This window comes from Heptranchias perlo, chromosome 29 (genome assembly GCF_035084215.1).
Source record: "Heptranchias perlo isolate sHepPer1 chromosome 29, sHepPer1.hap1, whole genome shotgun sequence".
Taxonomy (NCBI): Eukaryota; Metazoa; Chordata; class Chondrichthyes; order Hexanchiformes; family Hexanchidae; genus Heptranchias; species Heptranchias perlo.
The window spans coordinates 21,500,652-21,527,720 of NC_090353.1; the positions used below are offsets into that span (position 1 = coordinate 21,500,652).

Consider the following 27,069-nt stretch of genomic DNA (forward strand, 5'->3'; position numbering starts at 1 on the left):
TCAATGTAGGGAAGCATGAGATCATCCACTTTGGACCTTTGAAAGATAGATCAGAGTATTTTCTAAATGGTGAGAAGCTAGGAACTGTGGAGGAGCTGAGAGATTTAGGGGTCCTAAATTACAGAAATCAGTAAAAGCTAGTGGACAGGTCCAAAAAATTAATTAAAAAGGCTAATGAAATGTTGGCCTTTATCTCAAAGGGGCTGGAATATAAAGGGGTGGAAGTTATGTTACAGTTATATAAAGCTCTGGTTAGACCCCATTTAGAGTACTGCGTTCAGTTCTGGGCACCGCACCTCAGGAAGGAGGAGGTGCAGCGCAGATTCACCAGAATGATACCGGGACTAAAAGGGTTAAATTATGATGACGGGTTGCATGGACTAGGCTTGTATTCCCTTGAGTATAGAAGATTAAGGGGTGATCTAATTGAGGTGTTTAAGATGATTAAAGGAATTGATAGGGTAGATAGAGAAAAACTATTTCCTCTGGTGGAAGAGTCTAGAACAAGGGAGTATGACCTTAAAATTAGAGCTAGGCCATTCAGGGGTGATGTCAGGAAGCACTTCTTTACACAAAGGGGTAGTGGAAATCTGGAACTCTCCCCAAAAAAGTTGTTGAAGCTAGGTCAATTGAAAATTTCAATACTGAGATTGATAGATTTTTGTTCGGCAAGGGTATTAAGGGCTGAGGAACCAAGGCGGGTAAATGGAGTTAAGATACAAATCAGCCATGATCTAATTGAATGGCGGAACAGGATTGAGGGGCTGAATGGCCTGCTCCTGTTCCTATATTAGTAGGGGTGACCAAAAAGCTTGGTTATAGAGGTAGGTTTTAAGGAGGATCTTAAAGGAGGAGAGGGAGAGGGAGAGGGAGATGGATTACAGAGGGTGGGACCTAGGTGAATGAAAACATAGCCACCAAAAGTGGGCAACGGGAGATGTGAAGCACAAGAAGCTGGAATAAGAGAATGGAGAGTTCAGAGGGATAGTAGGGCTGAAGGAGGTTACAGAGATAGAAAGGGGTGAGGCCATGGAGGAATTTAGCACAAGAATTTTAAATTTTTAGATCCAGAGCCAATGTAGGTTAGCGAGGATGGGTGAGCGGAACTCGACTTGGGATATGATATGGGCAGCAGAGTCTTGGATGAGCTGAAGTTTAAGGAGAGTGGGAGGTGGGCAAGGGGAGCATTGGAGTAATCGAGCCTGGAGGTGACAAAGATTTGTATGATGGTTTCAGGGCAGATGAGTTGAGGTGGGGGAAGAAGTGGTGGATATTATGGAGCTGGAAGTAGGAAGGTTTTGTGATGGAGAGGATATGGGGCTAGAAACTCAGCTTCTGGATCAACATTCAGGAGCGAACAGTCTTGTTCAGCCTGAGACAGTGGCTAGGGAGGGGGATGGAGTCGGTGGAGAGGATGTGGAGTTACGGCTGTTTTTCCCTTCCTTGGTTCAGCAGCACTGATGCTAATTGCATTGTCCCATGCCAGAGATAAGATACCAGGATACAGACCAAGGGTGAGCTTTGAGACGTTTCTAATGGCGCATTCAGTCACCGAACCATCGGGAAATCTATAACATTTTATATTTTTAAAGAACCGTTTGGTTCACTGCTACAAACAAGCAGGAAGATGGAGGGTGAAACTGCTCATAAACGGAACGCAGTGCAAGAAAAACTACATCTCCCAGAGGGCCCAAGCATCTGATGCAACCTGGGAGGGGTTTGAGAAAGACTATGAGTCAGAAATTAGTTAAATGCATGGAGACAGGAGCGGCTCTGATTGACAGGGGGTGTGTTTAATGGAGTACAGTAGCGTAGACTGTTCCTAGCTTCTTGTTTGGGTTGTTCACGTCCTGGCCGTTTTGCACGTAGGCTGATCCCACACTGAGGCTGCGTTGCATGACCCGGTATGTTTACAGCCTGGGAGGTTATAAAGCTCCATGACCCAAAGCAGCCGCTCGTAGATTAGCACTAGGCTGCTGGCTGGCTAGTGAAGGAGTGTTGTGCGGGTAAGTCATTGCAAAAATACTGAAAGATTTCTAAGGATGGGGAAATGAGTTAAAAGTGCTGGCTTAGAGCTTTAATATAGTCGGCGAGCTGCTTAGTGTTTCGAGTTGATATTTCTGGAGCTTGATGTGTCCGGTATGGAAAATGCTCTTTGCAAGTTGCAGCTTGTAATGAAAAAGGGAGATGGTATGAAGAAATCTGAACATTGGTGGTAGTATGATCTAGTGAGGCTAACGGTTGAAAATCGATTTATAAAGGCAGCCGATGGGTAAAGGTTGGATTTGCAGGGACTCACTGATGGGTTGTCCATCAGCTTGGCTTCGGTCTGTAACCGTTTTCTTTCTCTTCAATTGCAGGCCATATACACTGAGACAATAGCGGGCTCCAACCTTAAAGGGACCTCTTCATATCTGCGGCTTGTTTTGTGGATTTTAAAAAAAAAATTGTTACTAGCACTGTGAAGGAAAATGGTTCAGAACAAGATTGCAGAGTTGAAGGGTTTCCATCGCTCATTCAAGGTAAAGCAATCTCCGTGCCGTCAGTCAGGTTTTTTTTTTAGAAGCTTAAGCAGGACGACAAAAAGGCAAAATCTATTCTGTTCCTACATTTAGTTGCAAACAGACATTTAATATCGAGGTATATTGGTCTCGTGTACTGGAAGTGGTAACCTGGATTGCAACGTATTGAAACTGACCGCTGAAACTAATCAGGGAGCGTTTGCCGTCCGAATTAGTCACTGCGCCCATGTTGCAGTAATGACTGGTTATTTTATTTTTCTGAAGCACTTCACTGGGTAAATTAATGTTGTGAATGCCTTTTAGTTTGGAAACGGCTCCATTTTGTGAGTAGGCTGAAGATAGGAATAAGTAGGCGGACTCTTTATAGCGATGCAGTTTTTTTTATATTGCTAAAAGGCTTTCCAGACCCGCATCTACAGTAAGCACTCCATTATAACAGCTTTTTAGGCTCTGTGTCTGTGAAGTAGGCTTCATCTGTTCGCTACTTGATAATTTTTATAATTGCATTGTAGGGGCAGACTCCTTTTGATGATTATTGTGATGACACTGGACCATCTCATATTGAGAAGGTGTTTAGTTTTGACTGTTCAACAAGACCTGGTAGGTTGTCTCAAAGTGTTACTTGTGATACTGTATTGCATGTTAACAATTGAAGTTATGCATGTATTTAATTTTTCTTTATGACTTAAGCTGAAATTAGAAATGAAAAAAAACTTAATTTATTGTAGCTATGCCCTCGAGTCAGCCCATTGACATCCCAGATGCTAAAAAAAGGAATAAGAAGAAGAAAAGGTGTCGAGCTACAGACAGTTTCAGTGGCAGATTTGAAGGTAAACTTTTTAATATTGACTTTAATGACATACTATCTGTTTCTGGATTCGTTACGTAACTGCAGACTGAATTTTCAGTTCCATGTCCAAAAACACAACTTTCAATTCTCCTTAGCTTGTTAAAAGTAGGTTTACATTTATGTCCCTGTATGGAAACTATGGGCAGTCAGAAGTGGCTTAAAATGATGTTAACTGGTCAGATTTACAGCTGTAATAACTGAGCAATCTGTAAGGGAAATGCCAATCTAAAGTAATAGGATCAGGATTCATTAGGCACACCTGAAATGGAGATGCACGAATGGGGTCTTATTTAGGAAGAAATCATGAAGAGCCCCCCAGAATAATAACCTTTCAACTTTGACTTTCTGCTTCTTACTTATTACAAACTGTGTAGGTGACACCTGGCAAATTAGATACATCTGTGCAACAGAATGTGGTAATTGTCCTTCAATCTATACGGTTGCTTTATATACGCATGCTGCAGTTGCCAATTTAAATTTTAGAAGGGGTGGTTTTACATGCGTTTGAACTTGGCAAACCATAATTATTCAGACATTTTTAAAATTTGGGTGGTTTTGCCTTCTGTTTAATAGAGGATTGAGTGATAAGTGTGTTTGGACTAGAGCTACAAACTTCCTTTACCTTTTTGCAGATGTTTACAAACTAAATGGAGAGATGTTGGGGGAGGGAGCATTTGCCAGAGTGCAGACCTGTGGAAACCTAATCACCAACAAAGAATATGCTGTGAAGGTAAGTGGAGTACTCTTATCATTTGGAATGTAGCTTGCATCACATGGGAGATGATTGAGCATTTTGGAGGAGTTTATGGGTGTGGTAACATTGGACGGTGCTGCCTTGGGATCTTACCCACCCCACCCTGTCCTGTCTGCTGTAGAATTTTGGTTGCTTGTTTTAGTTCTTAAGCCATTTTCACTGTCTAGTTGCTATGATTAGATGTATTGTAACCAGAGCAGTATTTATCCAAGTTTCTGGAAATCTATTCAGGAGGCTTCAGGGAAATATCTCCAAATCATGATCTTCTACAGATATTTCAGCAAGAAATAATTAATGCTGATATTTGTAGGTGACCACTTTATTCAATCTTTGATTCGGGGGGGGTAGGAATTGGCAGAGAAAATGCCATATAATGGTCAAAAATAAAACCTCCATAACTGTCTTCTACAGGACACGACACAGGAGAGGGATTTAGGGCCACTGGTGGATAGATCGCTGATGCCATCAGCACAGTGTGCAGCAGCAATAAAGCGAGCAGTGGGTATATAGACAGAGGAATACAGCACAGATCTCAGGAAGATCTCATGAATCTCGGACTAGCTGGATTGCTCTTGCAGAGAGCTGGTGCAGGCTCGATGGGCTGAATGGCCTCCTTCTGTGCCGTAAGCTTTCTATGATTCTAAGTGAAAATAAGTTTATACCCAGTGGAATACTCTGTACAGCTCTGGCCATCGTATTATGAGATATCCAGAGGATTAAATTGATAGCTAGGTTCAGGCACCTGATTTATAAGGGGAGGCTGCAGGAGCTGGGAATGTTCACACTGGAGGAGAAAGCTCAGGGATGATCGTATGAAGGTATTCAAGATCTTAAAGGGCATAAACAAGATAAATGTTAATATGTTAAAGTAGTCATGGATTCTACGGCAAGGGGCACAGCCTCAATCTTAGGGGAGGGAGGGTGAAATTTAGTCAGAATGTATATAATGCCAAGGGAGGCAACGGGGTCTGATTGTATCAGCAAATTCAAGAGAAAGTTGGTCAAGTGCCTGGTGAAAAATTTGTTAGAGGGGTACGAGAGATATCTTGGGAAATGGGACCGGCCAGATGGACTTTTGTGGTCTGGTTCCTATATTCTTGGACTTGCATGTAGTGGTAATTAGAATAATAATTAGCAGTTTGAATTTCAGCCCTGATTGATTGTCAGTTTCACTAGTTTTCATTTTCATTCCCATTCCTTTCCGTATTCTGCAATCTTCAGTTTGGAGGTTAAACCTTGTCAGAAAGAGCTTGTTCTGTACCACTAAAACGTGCCTTTTTATTGGGTTGAACATATCTTGCAATCTCTTCCAGGCCCATTGTAAATCATGCTATGTAGCATGATTTTCAGAATTTGCCAATTCATTGTGAAGTTAATATGTGAAATGATTTTTCCATATTTTTGCTGAAGTTCATCGTGAAATGACGATGGGATGAAAGGAAGCAATTGCTTTTGCTTATTTATAAGCACAAATATTTAATTACGACTTTAGGGGGTGAAAAAATGCTGAAAGTGACGTGTGTTAAGGACAAGGCTAAAATCCTGGTGTAATGTGGAGCACTCCACAAAAGGTGGGATTGAAGGAGTTTGTGCAGCAGATGTGCTCCCTACTCTTCAGCCCTCTCTCCCCCGCACCTTAACTCAGGGTAACGGTATGAATCTTGGTTATTAAGAGACAATTTCTGTAGCAAAATGTGGCCCCATAAACATGGCAGAAAGGGATGTGCAAACTGTGGGTGTCATGATTTGAAATTTGGCCTATATTGGTATCTCCAGAAAGCTGTGCATATTAAACAGTGTTGGAGCTGCAGAGGATGGAAATATGAGCTGCTTTTCTGTTGCACCTTGTGGAGTGCCCGGGCCTTTGACTCCCGACTCATGGGGCGTCTACCAGCAATCCCAGCATAAACCTGACTGATTCCCTAAGGCTGACTGCAGAGAGAGCCTTTCTTTGGAACTGGGTAACCCAGGCCACTGGGGCAGCCTTGGTGATTCCCGTAAGCTTATTGTTTGATTGCTGGCCACGTGTTGGGAGCCGTAGCATCCCCACTAAACGCAATACACAAACCATTAGATATAGTGGTGTAACAGCCGGACCTTTCTATGAGGGGTGTGTGTGGTTCCTTTGTTTTGTTGGTAATCTGAGCTTGCTTTATTGGCGATTGGAGAGGGTGGGACAGTCTCAAGACTTTGGTTTATGAGCAGCTGGCAGTGGGTACATTGTGTTCAGACATCTGAGCTAAACAAAGCAGTGGTCATGACACGGGGGGAGGGGAGGAATGGGGGATGGGGAGCTGCAGCACTGCAGTGGGTGTTTGCAAACTTTTCTCTGAGCAGCTGTTTTTAATTTGAGCTTGCAGTGATCTGTAAAGAGCTTTTGTCTGAATTGCATTCCTAGTGTGGAGAATTTAACAAATGTTTTGCACTGGTTAGGGGATAAATAAAGCAGAAGTATTTTTCTTCTAAAGGAAGCTGGCTGCTTTTAGTTAACACATATGATTTGGATCATTGACCCAGTGGCATATGTGAAGTTTCTTTTCTCCTCTCGCTCTCCTTTTAATTCCATGATCTGCCAGATGTGCTTTTCTCTTTATAAAAATGTTCAGACCAAAATAGTTCTTGTGCTGAGAGTGTTGAACTTGTGCTGTGAGAGTGTTGCTGTATGGTTACACCTTATGATATGCACTCATGATGCATACTGTACAAAGAAATTTGACCTGGGTGGGGCTTAATATTGGCAACAATGTTTTCTTAAGGAGGTTAACCCTTGCTCAACCAGAATTAGTCAAATTGCAAACTGAGAATGTTCTGTGATCCCTTAAAAGGCAAGACTGTTGCTGCCTTGTTAAGGAAAGGGTGTAGAAGAGCTCAGTACAGTATTTCATCCTGGCAAATCTCTCTTTGCATATTTACAAATATAATTGGAAAGCATACCATACCAATAACTGGCAGGAACTCCTTTTTTAAAATACACACAATGACTGCAATTAATTCAGTAAGAAAAATGGTACATTTGCAAAAATAACCTTGAACCACTGTTTAATAAGCAAATAAATTCACACATATTTCATGGATTTTCATGTTCAGTTTAACCACGCTTGCTGTTCTGTAAGCATTATTGAAGTATCCTCTGGAAATGTACGAGAGCTAGAACTATTGCCTGCTGTGACTGTTTTTAAAAAGTCCAAAATATGCAGGAAAGAACACCATCTGGTTAGTGCATATTCTGGAGCTGTACAGGATTGTTCTTAGATTTGTAATTTGGACTGAAAATTGCTACTCATTGTCATTACTTTCCAAACTAATGGCATAGTATACCCAACAATGTTTATTTAGTGGCTGTCTAGGCGTATCTGTGGTGTAGTCGTCAGGATGCACATGAAGATCAATTCTTTTGTGCTTGTAATCTGGAATTCTAGTATGTCTGCACCACTAGTGCTAATACTAGCTAGCCCTGTCCTGCCGATGGTAGCAGGGCACATCAAAACCTTTCAATGTTGGAATATGGTCAAAATGTAGGAAAGCTTTTTTTTTAAAAAAATAAATGTACAAAATCATCTACTGATCACCTCTGGTCTGACAGTTAGCCAGTGTGGTTTGAAAATATTTGCAAAGCAGTAATGTTACAATAGTAGTTGAACCGAGCAACAGTCAGTCAAATGCTCAAAATGTTAACTTGAACTTTAATAGTTTAACGAGACATTGTGGCCATCCAGTCACACCATCACGAGGCTGCGTTAGTGTGCACACCTCTGGATACTGAAGGGCTGGTTTATTTTTTTTGCTCGTTGCAGATTATTGAGAAGAGACCAGGCCACAGTCGCAGCCGTGTGTTCCGCGAGGTGGAGATGCTCTATCAATGTCAGGGACACAGGTACAACATGGCTCTCTGTTAATCCTAAGAGAAGCACGAGACATTTAATGTGCAGCACTCTATATCTGCTGACAGGATAGTTTTTAGTCCATCAGGTGATTGCTGTAAATAGATAATCCTGATGTAAGACTAGGAAATGGCTTTGTTTCAACAAAGCTTAAATACTGCATCAGCAGTACAATTATTTCTGTTACACTGCACTTTGATCTTGCTGTTGAAATGAGTTCCCTGATTCATCTGCATTTTTATTTAAAGTGCCAGCAACTTTGCATTGTATCAAAATTCGTTGCAAAGTGATATGGGGTGTCTGAATTGTATCTGGTACATTAGATACTGTAGATAGTCTTGGCTCTAGATTGAGTCATGCTATTGTCTCAATTTGTAGAACTAACCATTTATATCGTCTATCTTAGGAACATTCTTGAACTGATTGAATTCTTTGAAGACGAGGACAAGTTCTACTTGGTTTTTGAAAAAATGAAAGGAGGTATGAATCTTAACTAATTGGATGCTAGATGTTTTTAATCACAAAGTGCAAAGTTTAAATGCAACCCTATAACCATGGATCATTAGGAAGGCATGTTGCATGAGCCTTGCCATGTTCTAAAACATTAATTGCCTCTCTTTTCTACTTTATCCTGTCATTTACTTTGATAAGCTATATTTTTAAAAAAAGTTTTCAAACATGTTTGTGTGGGGTACTTCTGCAAATACCTATACACTCTGGGGAATCTCTGTCCCAACTTCTGAAAGACAATGTCAACTACACAAGAGAAAACAGTGTTACCATTACAGAAAATGTTTATATTTATACAGCAACAGAAAAAATGTGCTAGTAAGTTAACCAATAGAGGGAAAATATAGTGATGTGGCTCACGGAAATCTGATGACCTTGGGTTTAAAACCTCTGCTTTACACTTGAGCTGGTTCAGGTTTGATCAAATCAGCAAATGATTTAGACTGAAAAAAGATTTGTCTGCAGAAAATGTCCATTTGTCAGGAACCCAAGTGCACCCATTTTTAGAGGGGGTGGTAGATTCATTGAGGCATTCGAAGAAGTTGTTAGTAAGTATATTTGACATGTTAGCAGTAACTTTTTTTCCTCTTGTAAGTTGCAAACTACAATTGAAATCTATCCTTGCAGTTACAGCACGAACTGGACATTGATTGTGGGTTAACTGTTCACTTACCAGTAGCTCATTTTGAAAGGTGACTTTAATGCCTGCATTTTGGATATTGCTTTTACCTTTGCTATTGTATATGGGGGTCTTGGTGTCTGAGAAGTGGGACCTCCTGACTTGACTTTTGCCTTTTCCAGGCTCTGTATTAACGCACATCCACAGACGAAAGCACTTCAATGAACGGGAAGCCAGTATTGTTGTCCGCGAGATAGCGAGTGCACTGGATTTCCTTCACAACAAAGGTAATGAACTGAAATGTCATGAGAAGTTTGTTCTGTTTTGTCTAGATATTGTTGTGGTTGCAATTAGTACAGAACAAGATGGTGTACAACACTAAGGCCACTTAACATTTTGTGAATATTAAATGCCCATCCAATATTTGGGTTAATTTTATCTACAGCTCTTTTATTAGAGCATTAAAGGAAGATGGAAATATGGAAATTTTAGGGTTTTTTTGCCCCACTGGGCTCCACTAAAAAGTAGTGGCTCTTGGCATACTGTTCCATGGCCACTGTTCACATTCCAATACATTGCACAAGTAGCTATTGTTCACATGTGAACCTAAACAATGAGTGTTGGTAAGGCTTTTCCACATCACAGCCAAACTCAATCCATTCTCATCCATGAGTTTCCAGCAGGAGTTTCTGAATGATGATCAGGAGCAGGAACCCTTTGTTTCCCTCCCCTTTATTCTCCCTCCCACCTACTACTTCCCAAAGTGCACAGATGCTGCGGCCAATTGCCGTGCCCCTATCAGCACCCATCTGAGATTTGCTAACTAAGGACAGACTGGGCATTGAACCTGGGACCTTTGTCATATGTTTAATAGTTTTGAAATGGTGAAAGGGTAGTTGGAAGTAAATGAGAAATTTGCCTAGATTAAGACACTTGTTATGGCAAAGCAATGGTGTCTACTAGGTTTGACATTAGAGAACGTTTATGAACTGTGATTGAATTTATAGTACTGAACTAAAAATGCATCTGGCTGATCTAATTCCACTAATGGGATTACTGTGTCCGTCAGGCATGGCCCACCGAGATCTGAAACCAGAGAACATCTTGTGTGAGAACCCAGAACAGGTAGGCACTACTCGAGTGTTTTTGAACTAGAAATAATGCTGGCTAAAAACTAATCGATTGTTGGTGATTTGGCCTGTGTGGAAGCCTGGCTCCATAGGAAGCAAAAGCTTAAAGAAACTTCCCAACTAGGATGGAAAATTGATGGATGAGGTGCTACCAGAATGGTTTCTGAATGCTTCCCAGTGACCGTCTCACTGGCCTGTTTCTGCTGGGGCAGTGCATCTTCGTATTTACCTACACTGAAGCCGGCATAAAGCTGTCCCCTTCCCTGAGCTGACATGGTGAAGACAAATGCCAAACTTTTGTAAAATAAACACAAAAAAAACTGCAATGCTGGAAATCCTGAAATAAACAGAAAATCCTGGAAATACACAACAGTACAGTCAGCATCTATAAAGAAGCTTTTTATGTATAGCTCTCTTAGGGCAGTAAAAGGAAGATGGAGATTGGGGTACTATATTGAAACATCAGTTGTGACCAGAATATATTCCGATTTTATTGGTGCACGAACCTGTAATTTGACCCACTTCCTTCGCCCCCTGCCCCGTCATCCAATTTTTACCTCTTTTTGAAGATAAAAAACCTTTTATCTTTTAGGTAAGGTTTCAGTGATGCTGGCAGTCTTTCGATGCCTTACTTAAATGACCACTCGTCATTGAGTCTGATCTGAGTCCAGACAGAGGAGAACTTGCTCAAAGTCTACACAAATGCACTTTTTCTAGAGGGAGTCCTTAGTGATTGGGAATGGGAACCCTGGCTCTCCCTCCCTAAGCCAGGGGCGCTAAGGCTAATTACAACACTATTAATCAGTCAACACAGCACAAACTGGGGATCAAACCTGAGAATTTCTAATCTGTATGGTTCAATAGCATTGCCCACTGGCCGATTGGCAGATTTTAACCTATAATTTTTAAACAATTAGCTGTGGTGACATTAGACAAGCTGACCATAGAAACACCGTCTATCTACACAAAAAAAGCTATTCAAAGAAAAAATGATGAGTGATCGATTAATGAGAATGGCGAGCTTAATTGTATGAGCCTTGTATTAGTAAATCATTTCACAATTACTGAACCTGTTCCATTTTTTCTTTCAGCTCTCCCCAGTCAAGATCTGTGACTTTGACTTGGGAAGTGGGATAAAATTGAATGGTGACTGCTCCCCCATCTCAACCCCTGAACTTTTGACACCGGTAAGAAGCAGATTTAATTAGAACTGTTAGATGGATTACATTCAGAGCCTACACTTGCCTCATTGCTGTGAATTCTATAGCTATTAAAAATGTGAAATTCTGCCACAGACTGCCGATAACCTGATTGTGTGACAGACATCCAATTGTTCTGAGATGATCTCAACTGTCACTTACAACCCTTAATTGCTCATTTATCTTAGACTCACCAGTGGGGAAAGAGAATAAGACTTCCCTAGAGCCCATTTGTGCAATTCTGGCCAGTAACTCATTTGTTCCTTCGTTCTCTTTCCACATGCCTCTGGGCATTGCATATTTTACCACCTCTGTGCAATGTTCCACTTGAGAACTAACAAAACTCATCCAATGGAGGGAAAAAGGATGGACCAGGTGATAACCCTGGAATGCAAAACTTGTGACCTTACTGGAAGTCAGACCCTCAGTTACCTCAAATACTGTTCCTGGTTTTACAGCTGGCTTCTTAAAATGGTCATTCTCCAGCCCAGTCTTGGATTTTTATCTTTGGAAAAATAGAAACCATTTGATGCAGTTTAAACAGCAGATGTTGCTTAAAATGACTACTTAGTGTGATTTACCTATTTATAGACAGCTTTCATGATTTACAGTATAGGTTTTTCTTCTTAAGCCATATTGATTATTAAAGCTAAATGTAAAAGCTCAGTAAGGGTGTATTCACTATAACTAGTGCTTGATGCAAAGTGCTTTTGCTTCACACCATCACTGCAATTGTGTAATGCATCCTGTATCCAGAGTCAGGGCCTGATCTGACCCCTGTGAAGCGGTGTGAGACTGCCCAGAGGCGGTACTCTCGCTTCGATTTGGAGCCGTTTCAAACCTTAAAATCCAATTTACATGTGAGTTTGGCGTTGGTGTGAAGTCTAAGCCACTTATTATTGCTAAACTTTGTAGTGTGAACGTACCATTAGATTGCATTAAAAAATTAAATGGAATATTGGGGGTTTTAGGATCGTGTGCACAGGATTTTTTTTGAGCTATCAATCTTTGTCAGCTATGGCATGGTCTTTCAGTGTCACTGAACTTGTGAACTTCTTGGTTTACATGTTGCTATAGGGTTATGTTTTGAGAGTTCTAGTTCAAGGTCACCATGTTCTAGCCAACAAACGCCTTCCTAGAAAGAATTCCAGTGCTTCTCTGAGGATCATGGGCTGAATGTTTTCAGTGCATCAATAGGCTGCTTGGGAGGAGGAGAGGATCCACCTCAGATTAGTGCTTGAAATTTAAGAGTGCAAAAGCATTGGTAACAAGTACTTCATATTTGCAATAAGTTTTAGAGCCATTTAGTTAAAAGATCAGTTTCAAGTAAACAGTTTGCACCTTAGTAAAGATTTAACTGAGGGTCTGAATCAAAGTTTGCATTTGCATATAGACAAACTACACAGTAAATGTAAATAGTAATTATCATTACTAGGTGTCAGTAGAAATGTTGGGAATTGTTACAATTCATGCTTTCTCCCAACATTCTTTACTCATGCTCAATGCAAAAGGTAGTTCTCAGCCTAGCCAAGCCAAGCCTCTTATAAACTGAAATTTAACTTTGTTTCTGGTGAATTGAATGTAGCGTGCCTGAGGGCTACAATTAGACCGTTTTACCACTGGGTTACATTGGAAATAGTGCATGATATCACTTTGTGTTACTGATCTCGACAATAGGCAAACACCGTATATTTCAGGCTAAACTGTGAGTTGCTTATTATAAAAAAAATTCACAATCAATTCGTGCCAGTAGAGTAAGGTGGAGGTACAGTACCTAACTTTCACTGTACATTAAACTGTTTTCTGAACCCAACATAAAGCTTTTCAAGATTCTTAGTGCCCTTTTTTTTGAGTCCTTAACATGAGCATTTTATGTGAATGCACACCTTTGCACTCGTGAAATTCTCTCTTGCTGCCATGACCTGGCAGTACAGTTCGTCTGATTGAACTGAAGATGTGCAGTAATTGCAAGACCTTTTATGCCAGAAAAAGCCTTTCATTTGTCACGTGTGTTTTGATTCAATACTGGCTTCTCTAGAAGGATACCCCTGAACAGTTGATCAATACAGGTCTCTTTCCTGCAGTGGCCGCAAGCATTGAGGAATTAATCAAACCGTTTTTGCCCTGACACGGATCTGTGTTGAAGTAATTAATACGAACAAAAGCTGCTGTTCTTTTGAAGCTAGCAAGTGTAGAAATTACAATGAAAACAGGCCATTTGACCCACCCCAGTCCATGTTGAGATTTATCCTCCACGTGAGCAGTAGTCCTAATTAGATGAGCCTGCCCTTTCCCCAATTTCCTTTGTTCCCCTTTTCTTCACCCACCTATCTAACAGATTCCAGATATGGTGTATATGTGTGTACAGGCAGGAGTGTGATGGAATACTCTTCACTTGCCTGGATGAGTGCAGCTCCAACAGCATTTAAGAAGCTCGACACCATCCAGGACAAAGCAGCCCGCTTGATTGGCACCCTATCCACCACCCTAAACGTTCACTCCCTTCACCACCGGCGCACTGTGGCTGCAGTGTGTACTATCCACAGGATGCACTGCAGCAACTCGCCAAGGCTTCTTCGACAGCACCTCCCAAACCTGCGACCTCTACCACCTAGAAGGACAAGAGCAGCAGGTACATGGGAACAACACCACCTGCACGTTCCCCTCCAAGTCACACACCATCCCGACTTAGAAATATATCGCCATTCCTTCATCGTCACTGGGTTAAAATCCTGGAACTCCCTTCCTAACAGCACTGTGGGAGAATCTTCACCACACGGACTGTAGCGGATCAAGAAGGTGGCTCACCACCACCTTCTCGAGGGCAATTAGGGATGGGCAATAAATGCTGGCCTCGCCAGTGATGCCCACATCCCATGAACAAATTTTTTTAAAAAGCAGGCAGTCATTCACGCACACATTTGTTGTCTTTGGCTCAGTTAAAATTTCAATAAAGAGGTGGAGGAATTTTTAAAGCTTGAAACAGGATGGGTCCCTGTTTTGTCATAGAAATGTTGGCCTAGAAATTGGTTCCTGCCAGCCTTCCAGTGCGAACTGGCCATGGAATTATTTCTGCACCGGAACGGGTAGACCTGAGGCACACCCCATATTAGACCGCGGGCTTTATTGAAATGAGGTGGGCAAGCTGCAACTGTCTCCTGGGCATCCCCAGGCAGCTCGCCGTCAAATCGACATTGGCATTTCAGGTTGCTGACAGCGGCCCTTGGGAAGGTCCCACAACTGAGGGGATCGGGAGGGGGACATTGGGAGACAGGGGTGGGGGGAGGCGAAAAAGAGTGATCGGGAGGGAGTGGAACAATTGGGAGAGGAACGGAGGCGATTGGGACGGGGCCGAACGGGAGCCGGCAATGGTCGTCGGCCCTGCAGTGGAGCAGGGAGGAGCACTCCTGCACCTCCTGGCTCCACATTCAGGGAAGTATTTTTTTTAACAAACTTGCGTCATTGATGGCAGCCTCCAGCGGTCCCTTTAAGGACCACTGGTTAGGTCACGTTTTCCTGAACGCAGCCGGCCCAGCGCCAGCTCTGTTCAGGGCAGACCGATTTTGCAACGATAGCCTCACACAGGTGGTAAGCCCTCTATTTGCATATGCAAAAGGATTAACACCTATTTAAAGTGTGAGCCCTGGATGGCTCCACCAATATGGCAGTCGGCATGGAATGTGTGCGCATATGCCGCCTGCCATATTGGACGCTTGGCACCCGTCTTGTGCCTTTTTAAAACGGTCGCGGTGTCAACCAATTTTGTGGCCGTTGGCATTTGTTTTTCTTTAAACGCTATTTGTATTTAGCTGCACTGAGCCAGCTGTGACTGAGAGAAATTGAATCCATGCTTCTATAAGAAATGGCTGTAAAAATCATTCATGCAATGTAATGCTGCCAGATGTATCAGGGATTGCATAGACCACAAATCTATCAAGTGCTGGGGTTGAATAACTGCTGGAGTTGTAAATATTTGCAAAAAAATAAAGGCTTAAGCGGGAAGAAAAATAAGAATGAATGTCGTGAGAATCTTGTTTGACTAGAATAGCTTCAATTTAATAGCCGATGGATCGCATAAAAATCAATGTAAACTATAGGGCTTTTGGTTTAGTCTGTGTTGTGCATGCATTTCATCATGTGCTATTTTGCCATGAGCAAAGAAAGTTCGACCCAGCTCAGCAGATCTGATGCAATTGGTGGAAACGAGGGCGTTTCAGAGAGAAAGGGCAAAGGGCACTTCAGCTGTCTGTACAAAATGGATCTGGCAAGTTGCACTATAGGGGGAGGGGCTAAGCGCCTGCGCCTAGGACTTGTTTTTTTAGCTGAGAGGCCATAGTAGGGCAAGTATAATTATTTTGTTTGTTAACCCTTTGATAGTGATTTTTGCTTTGAATCGACAAAGCACAAAATACTTGTCCTGTGCAGCATTCGGAGCTGTGCCTAGATCCATGTAGTGTTTGGAGCTGTGGTTAGTGCCTTGGGTCTGTCTGAGCAAAAGGTTTTAATATTTTTAGGCTTTGACTCCATTGAATATGATTATCACCTCTTTGTAGGTGATACTATCCCAATTCTTCAATGTGATCCGCTCTTTTATTCTGAACGTGTACTATTGGGTTTGGGAGTGGGTTTTGGGGGGAAAAAGGTCAGGAACAACTCTTTCTACAGCTTGCTGTCAGTGATTACCTCCCAAATCATTTCTGCTTTTCCAACTTATTCCCATTCAGAACGCTTCAAATTTAAAATTCTTGTCCTCATCTTTAAATCCCTGCATGTCCTTCTTCCCCAAACTGCCTGTTCCTCCGATGTTTTTGGCTCCTTGTGCATCCCCCTCACTCTGCCATAGGTAGCTGTGCCTTCAGCCGCCGATGTCCCATTTTCTGGAAAGCCCTCCCTAAATCCCCTGAGTTTCCACTCTCCTCTCCTCCTTCAAGACCCCCGCTTAGAACCCACCTCTGACCAAGCTTTTAGTCACCCCTTCTAATATTTCCTCCTTTTTGGCTTAGTGTCCCACCTTCCTTATATTGCTATGAAGCGCCTTGGGACATTTTACTATTTTAAAGACGCTAAATAAATGAAAGTTGCTGTTGTTGAACTTTCAATTTAAAAGATCTAGCAAGCATTTTAAGGCAATTGTACATTGATGGAGTATGGTACTTTTTTGGTGACCGCACACTGATGTGATGGGTGAGCTTTGCCATCTGAGATCCAGCTTTACATGGGTCCTGAGAGTGGGTGTTGGAAGTGCAGATATCTCCTTCAGTTCTCCTCCAGTGGGAAACTAGAACCAAGTAGGGGCAGTAAAAAATGAGTGGTGCTTAGAAATGGAATATTTGCCACATGCCTTCATTGGTCCATCCACAACAATACTCAAGAAGTTCAACACTAGAAGAGAGCAGTCCACTTGATTGGCGCCACTGCTACAGGTTTCAATATCCAGCATTGTGGCTGCAGTATATGATATTTACAGGATGCACTGTAGCACCTCTCAGCCCTACAACCTCTCCTACCAAGAAGGACAAGGGTAGCAATGTCGTGGGAACAGCATCACCTCCAAGTCACACATCATCATCCTGACTTGGACATATATAATTGTTCCTTCGTTGCTGCTAGGTCAATGTCCTGGAATTTCCTACTTAACATCAGTGTAGGAGCACCATCACCCCAAGGATTCTAGCGGTTCAAGAAGGTGGCCCATCACCACTTTTTCAAAGAAACGTGGACTGGGCAATAAATATAGCCTTGCGAGTGTCGCACACATCCCGAGAACAAAAAGGATTGCAGGCCTCTGCTTGAGTCTGATTCTTCTTGAACCTGAGCCCAGTGTAAAATTCCTATAGATGTTTTCATCTGTTTGTTTTAAGGGTTAAATAATTGTCAGTAAATTGAAAGGTAGGCGAGGCCCATATCGGGTGTTTGTTGCGGTGTGACTGATTGCAAGGTTCGGAAAGTCCCTTTACAGCTAATGAGTGACTTTCAGATAGCAGGCCTGAGTTGCATCATCTTCTCTGATTTGATCTGTAGAACCCCTGGATTTTTTTGCTGCATACAGTGCTGAGAACCTCCAAGTATAACTGCTCCCTGAGCATTAACTTGAGTCCCCAGTATAACTGTCGCTTGCTGTTGATTTTGTTTACAGCGCGTAGGTTATTAAATGTAATTAAAACACTGGGGTCATAGAGTAGTGTATATTTGTGACCATGATGAACAAACATTTTGAAAATGGTCCATGTTAGACAGAACTCTGGTGTGTAATAGTGTAGATGTGATATTCCATTTATATTGCTGTTTTATATATCTGTGATTTTAAATTAACTGTTCTTGAAATCTGTTGAAATGCAATATTTAAAGAAGAAAAGCCATTTGTGGGCTGTGAAAGAGTCTAAAAGCCTTCATCCTCTTTTAATTGAGCCTGGTGATACATTTGACTGTGGCTTATGTGACACAAGGCTTGGTTTTGCATCTTGTTTCTTTCAGGGGCTATCCAGTTGGCTGGATTATTAGGCAGCTGGTTAATTGAATGTGTGCTCGCCAGCTTCCTGAAAGGATAGCAGCAGTGCTTAGTTGGAAATTGCACTTGACACGGATACAATTGTTTTTGAAGCAGAAAATAGAACTGCCAATTCCTTAAACTGCAAAACATGCTTTCCCTTTCCCAATATTCTTTCCATTTGTGAGTTTGCTATGAAAAGTGTACCTCCATTTAAATGTCTGAGGCTTCTTCATTCAGTGCTGTTAGTCTCCAATACAGCAACTTTTAAACAAGACACTTTTAGAATATTATGGTGCAACTGTATAGCCACAGTACTCTATCCTGACTTTCTATCGTAAAGCTTATATATGGATGATTATAAACAATTTTACAACACCAAGTTAATTCACAAGCTTTCGGAGGCTTCCTCCTTCCTCAGGTAAATGTTTACCTGAGGAAGGAGGAAGCCTCCGAAAGCTTGTGAATTTAAAATAAAATTGCTGGACTATAACTTGGTGTTGTAAAATTGTTTACAATTGTCAACCCCAGTCCATCACCGGCATCTCCACATCATATATGGATGAAGGTAGGGGGAAGGGAATGCTCTCAATAGAAGAAAGATCTGCAGATGCAGCCTCCCAGAGGTTACTCATGTATTCTGGTGGTGTAGGCAGGGGCCTGGGAGTAGGTCAGCTGCTTCTCCCTTCAACCCATGGAATGATGCAGTTGGGACCTAGAAACTGGGAACAAAAATTAATGGCATGAAATGGTGTGACTAGCTTTATCTGGGGATGAATATGGGACTGTAATGTAGAATTCCCTTTCTCGTATAGCCAGGCCTGTTAAACTCTAAAGAATGTTCATGCTGTTCAGGTACCACGGGGTTATATAAACATGGATGAAAGAGTTGGTAACAATGCTGTGTACTTAAAACATATTGTAGAATCAGTAGTAACTTTTTTTAAATAAACCCTTTTTGCTATCTAAATGTAAAACTGCCTTTTTAATTAAAATAAAGTGGCGTTTTAGTATAAATGAGTACAGTGAATTATCTCACCATTTAATTCCTGTGATTTTTTTTGCTATACATTAGTGTGGGTCTGCGGAGTACATGGCACCAGAAGTTGTGGAGGCGTTTAATGAAGAGGCTACGATGTACGATAAGCGCTGTGACCTCTGGAGTCTGGGTGTTATATTGTACATCATGCTCAGCGGATATCCGCCCTTTGTAGGAAACTGTGGTACTGACTGTGGTTGGGATCGAGGGGAGGCTTGTCTTTCCTGCCAGGTGAGTGACCTACTTTTTTTAGTGGGTGTTTCTAGATTGTCAGGCATTTTATATTTGGATCAGTTTCGATTATTGACACTTGCACTAAAGGCGTATGGCAAAGTACGTCACTGAAGGATTGTTCAGTGACAAATAAGTTCTTGCACTGAGAGTAGATGGATTGCGAATGGGCAATCTTGACAAGTACTAGATGCCATTGTCCTATCTGGAATTGTGATGATCACAGTGCAAACCTGGAGCTCTGAAATGCATCTATTAAAGTACAGAAGACTTAGTGTGTGTCCAAGGTAAATGGGCACTGGCTTTGTGCTACTTTTTGGGCTGAGGGCGGAGTAAGGTATAATATATTTTTGGTTCCCTTTTGCTTCTTTCCTGAAGGCATTCCTGCTGAGGTATGGTTCCATGGACACTATTGGCACAATGCAGCAACAAAACAACCTACATTGATGTGGCACCTTGAATTCTGTCCATGGCACTTCAGAGGCTGTGAGAAATGGGCACTGAGCAAAGGGAGACGGTGGGAGGGGAAACAAAGCATTGAGCAAAGAGGTGGGGTTTAAGGAGGGAGGGAGATGAAGAGGTTTGAGGGATGGATGGGTGAGCAAGCTTTGGTGCAAGATAGGATATGAGCAGCAGATTTTTGGATATTAAAGTTCATAGAGGGAGGAGGATGGAAAGTTGGGAAGGAGCTTTGGCATGAATGAACATTTCAGTGGCGGATGGGCTGAGGTAGGGTTGGAGATGGCAGCTGTTTTGGAGGGAGAAGTTGACTTTTTTTAATAGGGAGCACATGAGAACTTGAACTGCGTGGCTGCAAACAGTCTGGTTAAAGCAGAGACAGTGGCTGGAGAGGTTGAGTCAGTGGCAAGGCAGTGGAGCTGAATACGATGGCTTCAGTTTTCTTAATTTAGCTGGAGATTATCCATTCAATGCCTCTGTTTTGTCAGACATTTAGCTGGATGTCTGACAAAACAGAGGCATTGAATGGATAAAGGGAGATGTTGGATATCATCCAACTGGCCATTCTTCATATATGAGCCTACACTGAATGTTGGGAGGGTATTTAACTATGGAGGCATCACAGCTGGGCCCAATCGTATCCTTACCTGACTTCCACATGCGCTTTTCCTGCAGGAGTGTCCTCCCAAACTTGGGGTCTGAGGCCAAGCATAATGACACAATTGCTGCCCTAGCTGAGATCAGATAATTCAGCACAAACCCTATGATCAAAGAGGGGTGGTTATTTTCCATTCTACAGGCTTGGCATTGGAGGTGGCCATGTGTTTTTTGGCCACAGTGGACTCAACACGTCTGTATAGACCAGTAATTTTGTGCTTGTAGCCTGTGTGGGCTTTCCCCGTCCATAGTCATGACCTACATAGCCAAGAACTGTACACATTGTAAAGATGAAGCAGCTGCTCTGGAAACCACCTACTGATGCATACAGGGCATGTAACTGAGACCAGAGCCAGTGTTACATAACTGCTTTCTGAATTAGTTCCATAAAATAAATGTTACTAAGAATATCTGGCTTAAAAGTGAAATCCTACACCATTAGAAATGTGGAGAAGCTAATGTCATTTTCGTTTACAACTCGTGTTCACTGGCCAAAGCTATAGGTGTTGGGTAAACATTCAGCTGGAGTGTAAGGCCACCATCTTTTTTTAAAAAAAGAAATCTTCCAGAATCTTTACAATGAGAATGTTGTCGAAGAAACTTCAACACAAGATTGGCAACATGCCACTTTTATTAAGTCACACGAGTCTAGACAAGATGCTCAATGTTTTGTGCCAGCAGCTATGTTCAGTTTGACAGAGGCTTCGGTCAATATTAATGACAAGTGACCATTTCCATATCTGTTTAATAATACAGCACTTGTATTTGCATAGTGTCATATTGCACCAAAACATCCCAAAAGCACTTCACCTAATACATTACCTTTTTGAAGTGCAGTGACTGTTATGGGAAAAAATTTCCACTTGCAACCATGAGATAAGTGACCAGTTAATCTCATAATCATCAAGTGAGCTCCTTGATCCTCTTCGAGTGCAACAGAGTTGTTACTGCCCACAAACATAGGCAGATGGAACCTCAGTTTAATGTATGATTTTGAAGGACGGCACCTCTAATAGTGCAGCATTCCCTCAGTACTACACTTGAGTGCGTCTTGAACCCACAATCTTCTCAACCAGAGGTCCAAGTGTTGCCAACTGAACTAAGCTGACACTGAACATTGTGTCTAGATCTAGGGAAGGTGACATTTTGCCAATCTTGTGCTGCAGAGTTCTCTTCAAATCATTCCCAGTTGGATAAGTTATGTAACTTCTTAACACTTCTACTTGACACTTGCAGCTTTGCCCACTTTCAGGGTAAGCTTTTCCTTTTAAAGTTTACCAGCAGTGAGTATTTGAGCCCATCTGAACTTCCAGGAAAGGGTATTGTAGGGTTAGTGCCCCAGCCTAATCACAAATGCATCACTTGAGGACTCAAACCCCCACTGTATTGTAATATGTTTGGAGAGGGAAATTGGTGACTTTTCATTAGCAGTACAGCATTGTGAATTTAAGTGGATTTTTGCAAGTCATTTTCTTTCTGTTTGTCACTTGATAGGGGCTTCCAGTCCTGCAGCTCTCTGTAAACAGATATTAGGAGGGACAAATGAATGTTGAAAGAATTTTTAGTGAAATATGTGCTTGTTGTTAAAGGCCACATATCAACGAGAAGCTTTGAGATTCAGGAGTTAGGAAGCAGTGCATTGTTAGATTGAAATGGATAGATTAATCATAAAATTGACTGAATAGCTGAACCTATTTAGCACTTAGCATTTAACAATGGAACAAACTGGACTGAGCGGGGATGGTGTGCTTACCTGTTGGGAATGGATTTGCATTGAGTTTACATGAGATGGTTTGTGAATTGCAGGAAACCTAATTTCCTTTATATCCAAAAAGCTGCTTTCATCAGGAGAGAGAAGATTACAGAGGTGATAGAGGCATTTAAAAGTATGAAGGGATGGGACAGAGTGGATAGAAACAGACTGTTTCCAGTGAATGAGAGGTCTGGAACAGAGAGACGTCAATATAAGATTAAATGTAAGAGATTTGGGACAAAGCGCAGGATAAACTTTTTTTTAAAGAGGGTTGGGAGGCTGTAGAATTCACTCCTGTAGTGAGTGAACCAGCAGCCATTAAAACAATTAAAAATTGGATAGGTGAAAAAAAGGGGAATTATGGGATTGGGACTACTGATAGTGTGGAGGATAAACAACAACTTGGATTAGTTGGGCCAAATGGCCTGTTTCTGTGTTATAATTCTATGTAGAAGTTTTAATGATCTAATGAGTCAAAAATCACTTCTCCCACATTGTTGAAGAATTTTGATAACTTTTATTTACAGAATAACCTATTTGACAGCATTCAAGAAGGAAAGTACGAGTTTCCTGACAAGGACTGGGCTCACATTTCTTTTGGCGCCAAGGACCTCATCACGAAACTCTTAGTCAGAGATGCCAAGAAGAGGCTGAGTGCAGCGCAAGTGCTGGAGCACCCATGGGTGCAGGGGGTATGTTCCATTACAAATCAAGATTTGTAAACACCCAAACTGTTTATTCAAGTACTGCATTTCACAATGGCTGCTTTTTCTGAAGTACTGTACTTGCATTGATTGATTGTTCCGTCCTTTTGCTTTTAGCACGCGCCAGAGAACACCCTTCCAACACCACGCCTTCTCCAGAGGTATGTCTTCAAACCTTGTCTGAGCTCGAGTCTGCTGTTTAAATGCATTAAAACATTTTACATGGAATGTTGAGAGGGAGAATTTTATAGCACCTGGCACCAATAAAGCTGCAATGGGTAGGGCTCAAAGCTGTTCAGGAATTAAATTAAATTCTTCCCTAAATATTCAAGCTCTGCTGTGCTACAAAACGCTAACAATCTGGGCCAATATTGTTTGGATTTATGTTAAAAACGTTAATGAGATCATTCTGCTGAATCTGTATTTAGTCCCATTATTCCAAAATGTAACCTGAGCTTTGCAATCGCAGTATTTTATCATGGACTGCTTTATGAATCATTTGTTTAGTAAAGGGGCTGCAGCTTGTAAAATTAATGCTACTAAAACAATGGAATGTGAGGTGGATTAGCAAGCAGTGAAAGCTGTGAGGCATTGAGAATTTGGAGCCTGTCATTTGTGTTGTGCTTTGGTTAAAGCTGTGTTGACTCTTTTGTTCTGTCCGGTCCCTCAGGAACAGCAGTGCCAAAGATCTAACATTCTTTGCAGCTGAAGCAATCGCAGTAAACAGGCAGCTGACTCAGCATGAAGAAAATCAGGACGAGGAGAATCAGCCAATCCTCATCAAAGCTACCTCATGTTCCATGCGACTGTCTCCACCCTCAGAATCTAAATTGGCCAAACGGAGGCAGAAGACGAGTGCAATCAAAGCAGCCAATCAGCAGTTGTTGCCACCCTTAGTCCTGGTTGACAGTTGTGTGTGACATCATTTCTTCCCTGAAGCACATAGCAACTAAACCAGAACCTTCTATTGGCTGGCTTCCAAGTCTGGCAATGTTACAATACTGCTTCACACAAGAAAGAACTGTTTACAACATTTGAAACCTGCATGGGATAGTATGCAAATCTGAGATACTAAGAGTCAGACAACTGAGAAATAGAGCAAGGATTTAAACAAAGACTTTTAGGTCTTTTCACCAAAGGAATGTTTTTAAGAGCAGGTTTAAACTTATTTTGTACTGTGATCACCTTCATAACAATTGTAGTTTAGTTTTAGCTGCTTTTATATTGGTTTCAGTTTGTGCCACTGGTTCTGAAGTGCAGGTCTCCACATTTGGCAGCAACTCCTATATAAACCTGCCAGATTTTTTTTTAAATAAGGTCTTCCTGGACACTGGCCATAGTGAATTCAGCAAGCTTACATGGGGGTTGCCATTGGTTGCATAAGACCTGCACTTCAGAAACCAGTGGCACAAACACCCCACTGACACTGATATAAAAGGCAGCATTTTGTTTTTTCATTTTTCAGATACATGCAGCCTTGCTCCTAGTCTCAGTTTTAAAAAAAAATCAGGGCTACTTTTGCATACCAGATGTTTGAGAAGGCTGAGAAAGATTTTGTATATTCAGTTTTTTTTTTAAAAAAAGCTCTAGTTGTACACCTATTTTCCTCTGATATCAATGTGACTTTTTTTAATCTCACACCCACTCTGACCAGCATGTTCTAGAAAAAAAAATCATTTGTTTCCTTAATTTCTGCCAAGTTCATAAATGTAAGCATATTATACATTTGTTTTGAGTCTTTGGGATTCTGTAGCAGGACTTCATTAGTTCAGGAAAGATGACATGATTGGTGGGGGAGAAGAACAAGAATTTGACTGAGAAAAAGGCATTCCAGATACAAAAATGAGAGTAGTCTTTCTCTAAGATTGCGTGAAATCTTCCAAACGTTTTTTTTAAAAAGTGTTTACGTTTCTGTTATTTTACAAATGTCTATGGATGGAATCTGAAAGTGCCACGTTCTGATTTTGAAGCTTTGAAAAGTGGGTGCTATCCATGTTTCTGTAATATAGGCAGGTCTGGCCTATCTTTGTGTTAATGTGGTGGTTATGTTCAAAGCCATTGAATGTATATTTTAAGCTTTTCACTGTATTGCAGAAGTAGAGCGCACAACACCAATGTGGACATTCGAAACCCATTTTAAAATGTACAATGAAATGAGTGTAGGCTGCATTTCTGTATGGAGTGCAACAACAACAGCAGCTCCTTTACATATGCTCTACTGCTCTGTACCAGTAGGGTTGGGCAATCACTAACTATTGCAGGGATAACTGTGCTTTGCATTAAGAAATGCTGTCCCTTTTATGGGCTGTCTTAGATAGAACTTGCAGAAATGGCCCCTGAAGTAGGAACAGGACTACGAGTTCTCACACCGAAGAACGTATAGCAGGAGTGTAGCAATCCACTGCCATCTTTCATGGAAATGTTTAATATTAATAATTATAGTGCTGCACAAAATACTTGGAACTTTTAAACAGTTCAAAAGTCTGTGGTATGATTAGGATCTGGTAGTTTTGATTACATCCTTTGGAAAGCATTTTGTTTTAAAGTGGTTCCCACAGAGGCTGAGTTTAAAATTTTCTATGCCATTCAGACCAGGAAAATCACAGGTTTGACTCTCAGTCTGTGCTAAATTAGTCAATCTCGACCAGCCTAGCATGAGGGCTAGTTGCAATTGGTTACTTTAAGGGAGGGATTCCTGCTGCTGATCAGTATCCAGCTGGAAAATGTGTGAACCCTTGTTGAGGACAGGAACAGACTCGGTAGTGATATATTCCACTGTTGCAAACCTTGAAAGCGAATGTTATACAAGTGAATAAGAAGCACTTAAATGAGGTAGAAGAGGGTAACTCGCCTGTGGATCTGTAACCAAGCAAGGGTGCCAATGCCTTTGGGTGGACTTGGGGGTGGGGGGGGGGAGGAGAAGAAAATTAAAAGTATTTCCTTTGTTATAAAATGTTCTGAGTATACATGCTTGCACTTAAAGTAAAAGTGCCATAGAAACAAATCATTTCCTCATGGCTGAATGTCCTCTTCTGACTACTTGCTGTTAAGATCAGGTTTTGCTCTTAACTGGAGGAGTCTGTATTGAAATCACCTTTTGGCTGTGACTTCTACTGATCTTGTTATAAATTTGCCTTTCCTCTCAGTTTAGTCATCCAAGTGATATTTATGCAAAAATGTTGCATGGGAGGCAGCCTTGTTGAAGTGAATGACTTTAAACCTGTCTTCAGTATTGGCTGGGAGTTCACACCTTGCAAAACATGCAGCTGGCAGTAACGTTGACTAGTTTCAGTTGTGGGATCCATTTGGATATAAAAATGTTCAGGGTGAAACTCAAAAACCTTCAAACAACAGCTTTTTAGATGTTACTCTGAAGGAGGAAAAATGTTTTGTTGGGTGGATTAGTTGGTGTAGTTGATACACTGTCAAACCTCACCCATTGGGAATTTGTGGGCTCTTTTTTAATGTCTATTTAATGCAAGTTCACTATTGGTTCCATTGCCCAATCCCACTCTACTTTCTGAAACAATGTTGGAACAGTATTATCAGCAACTGTACGGTACTTTATAATGAAAAGCTGGTAGTACAAGAAGCCAATTTAAATTGTCAAGTACATTGCTATAACTTTTGCTGAATAAGACATATGTTCTTGTTGTCTTATACTAAGACTACTTGAATTTTGTATGCATTGCATCATCTCATTTGAATGCTACCTTGTGCTGGGCGGCAGCACAGCTTGGTTTAGTTAAGCATAGGCCATAATCGAGCACTGTTGGTATATTAGCTAGCTCCTAAGGGGCATGAAGCGAAAGCACTTTACACACCAGGTGACTGATGAGGCTCACTCTAAATCTTCTTACTGTTGTTGCCAGGATTTTTGTATTGTTTTATAAGAATTTTAATAAATGCTTTGAACTTAATACGTTTTTTGTGTGGCCTTTAACAAAATGCCAATCAACATTTGTGAGGTTGAGTAAATATTCTTTCTTGTCCCACTCAAATACATCTCTTGGCAAGTTAAATAGAGGGGCTTATGTGGCATCCATGGAGTAAGGTGTGCCAGAGCATCCCAAGTAACTAAGTAAGGGGGTGGTGCAAAGACAAAAAATAACTTGCACTTAGTGCTTTTCATGACCTCCAGATGTCCCAAAGCACTTCACTGCCAAAGAAGTACTTTTGAAGTGTAGTCTTCTGTTGTAATGTAAGAAACGCGGCAGCTAATTTGCGCACAGCAAGCTCTCTCAAACCGCAATGAAATAAATGACCAGATCATT

At 41.5% G+C, this 27,069-nt stretch overlaps 1 protein-coding gene across 1 annotated transcript; it reads left to right on the forward strand.

Annotated features, from left to right (window-relative positions):
* Positions 1–1,903: 1,903 nt before the first annotated feature.
* Positions 1,904–26,715, forward strand: mknk2b (MAPK interacting serine/threonine kinase 2b). The gene is made up of 14 exons (XM_067968263.1): positions 1,904–2,006; positions 2,361–2,522; positions 3,035–3,122; positions 3,251–3,352; positions 4,005–4,102; positions 7,921–8,000; positions 8,414–8,487; positions 9,319–9,423; positions 10,206–10,261; positions 11,358–11,453; positions 19,028–19,222; positions 22,619–22,783; positions 22,913–22,956; positions 23,466–26,715. The coding sequence occupies exons 2-14, from the start codon at positions 2,472–2,474 to the stop codon at positions 23,713–23,715; spliced, it is 1,404 nt and encodes a 467-aa protein (XP_067824364.1). The 5' UTR covers positions 1,904–2,006; positions 2,361–2,471; the 3' UTR covers positions 23,716–26,715.
* Positions 26,716–27,069: the final 354 nt, after the last annotated feature.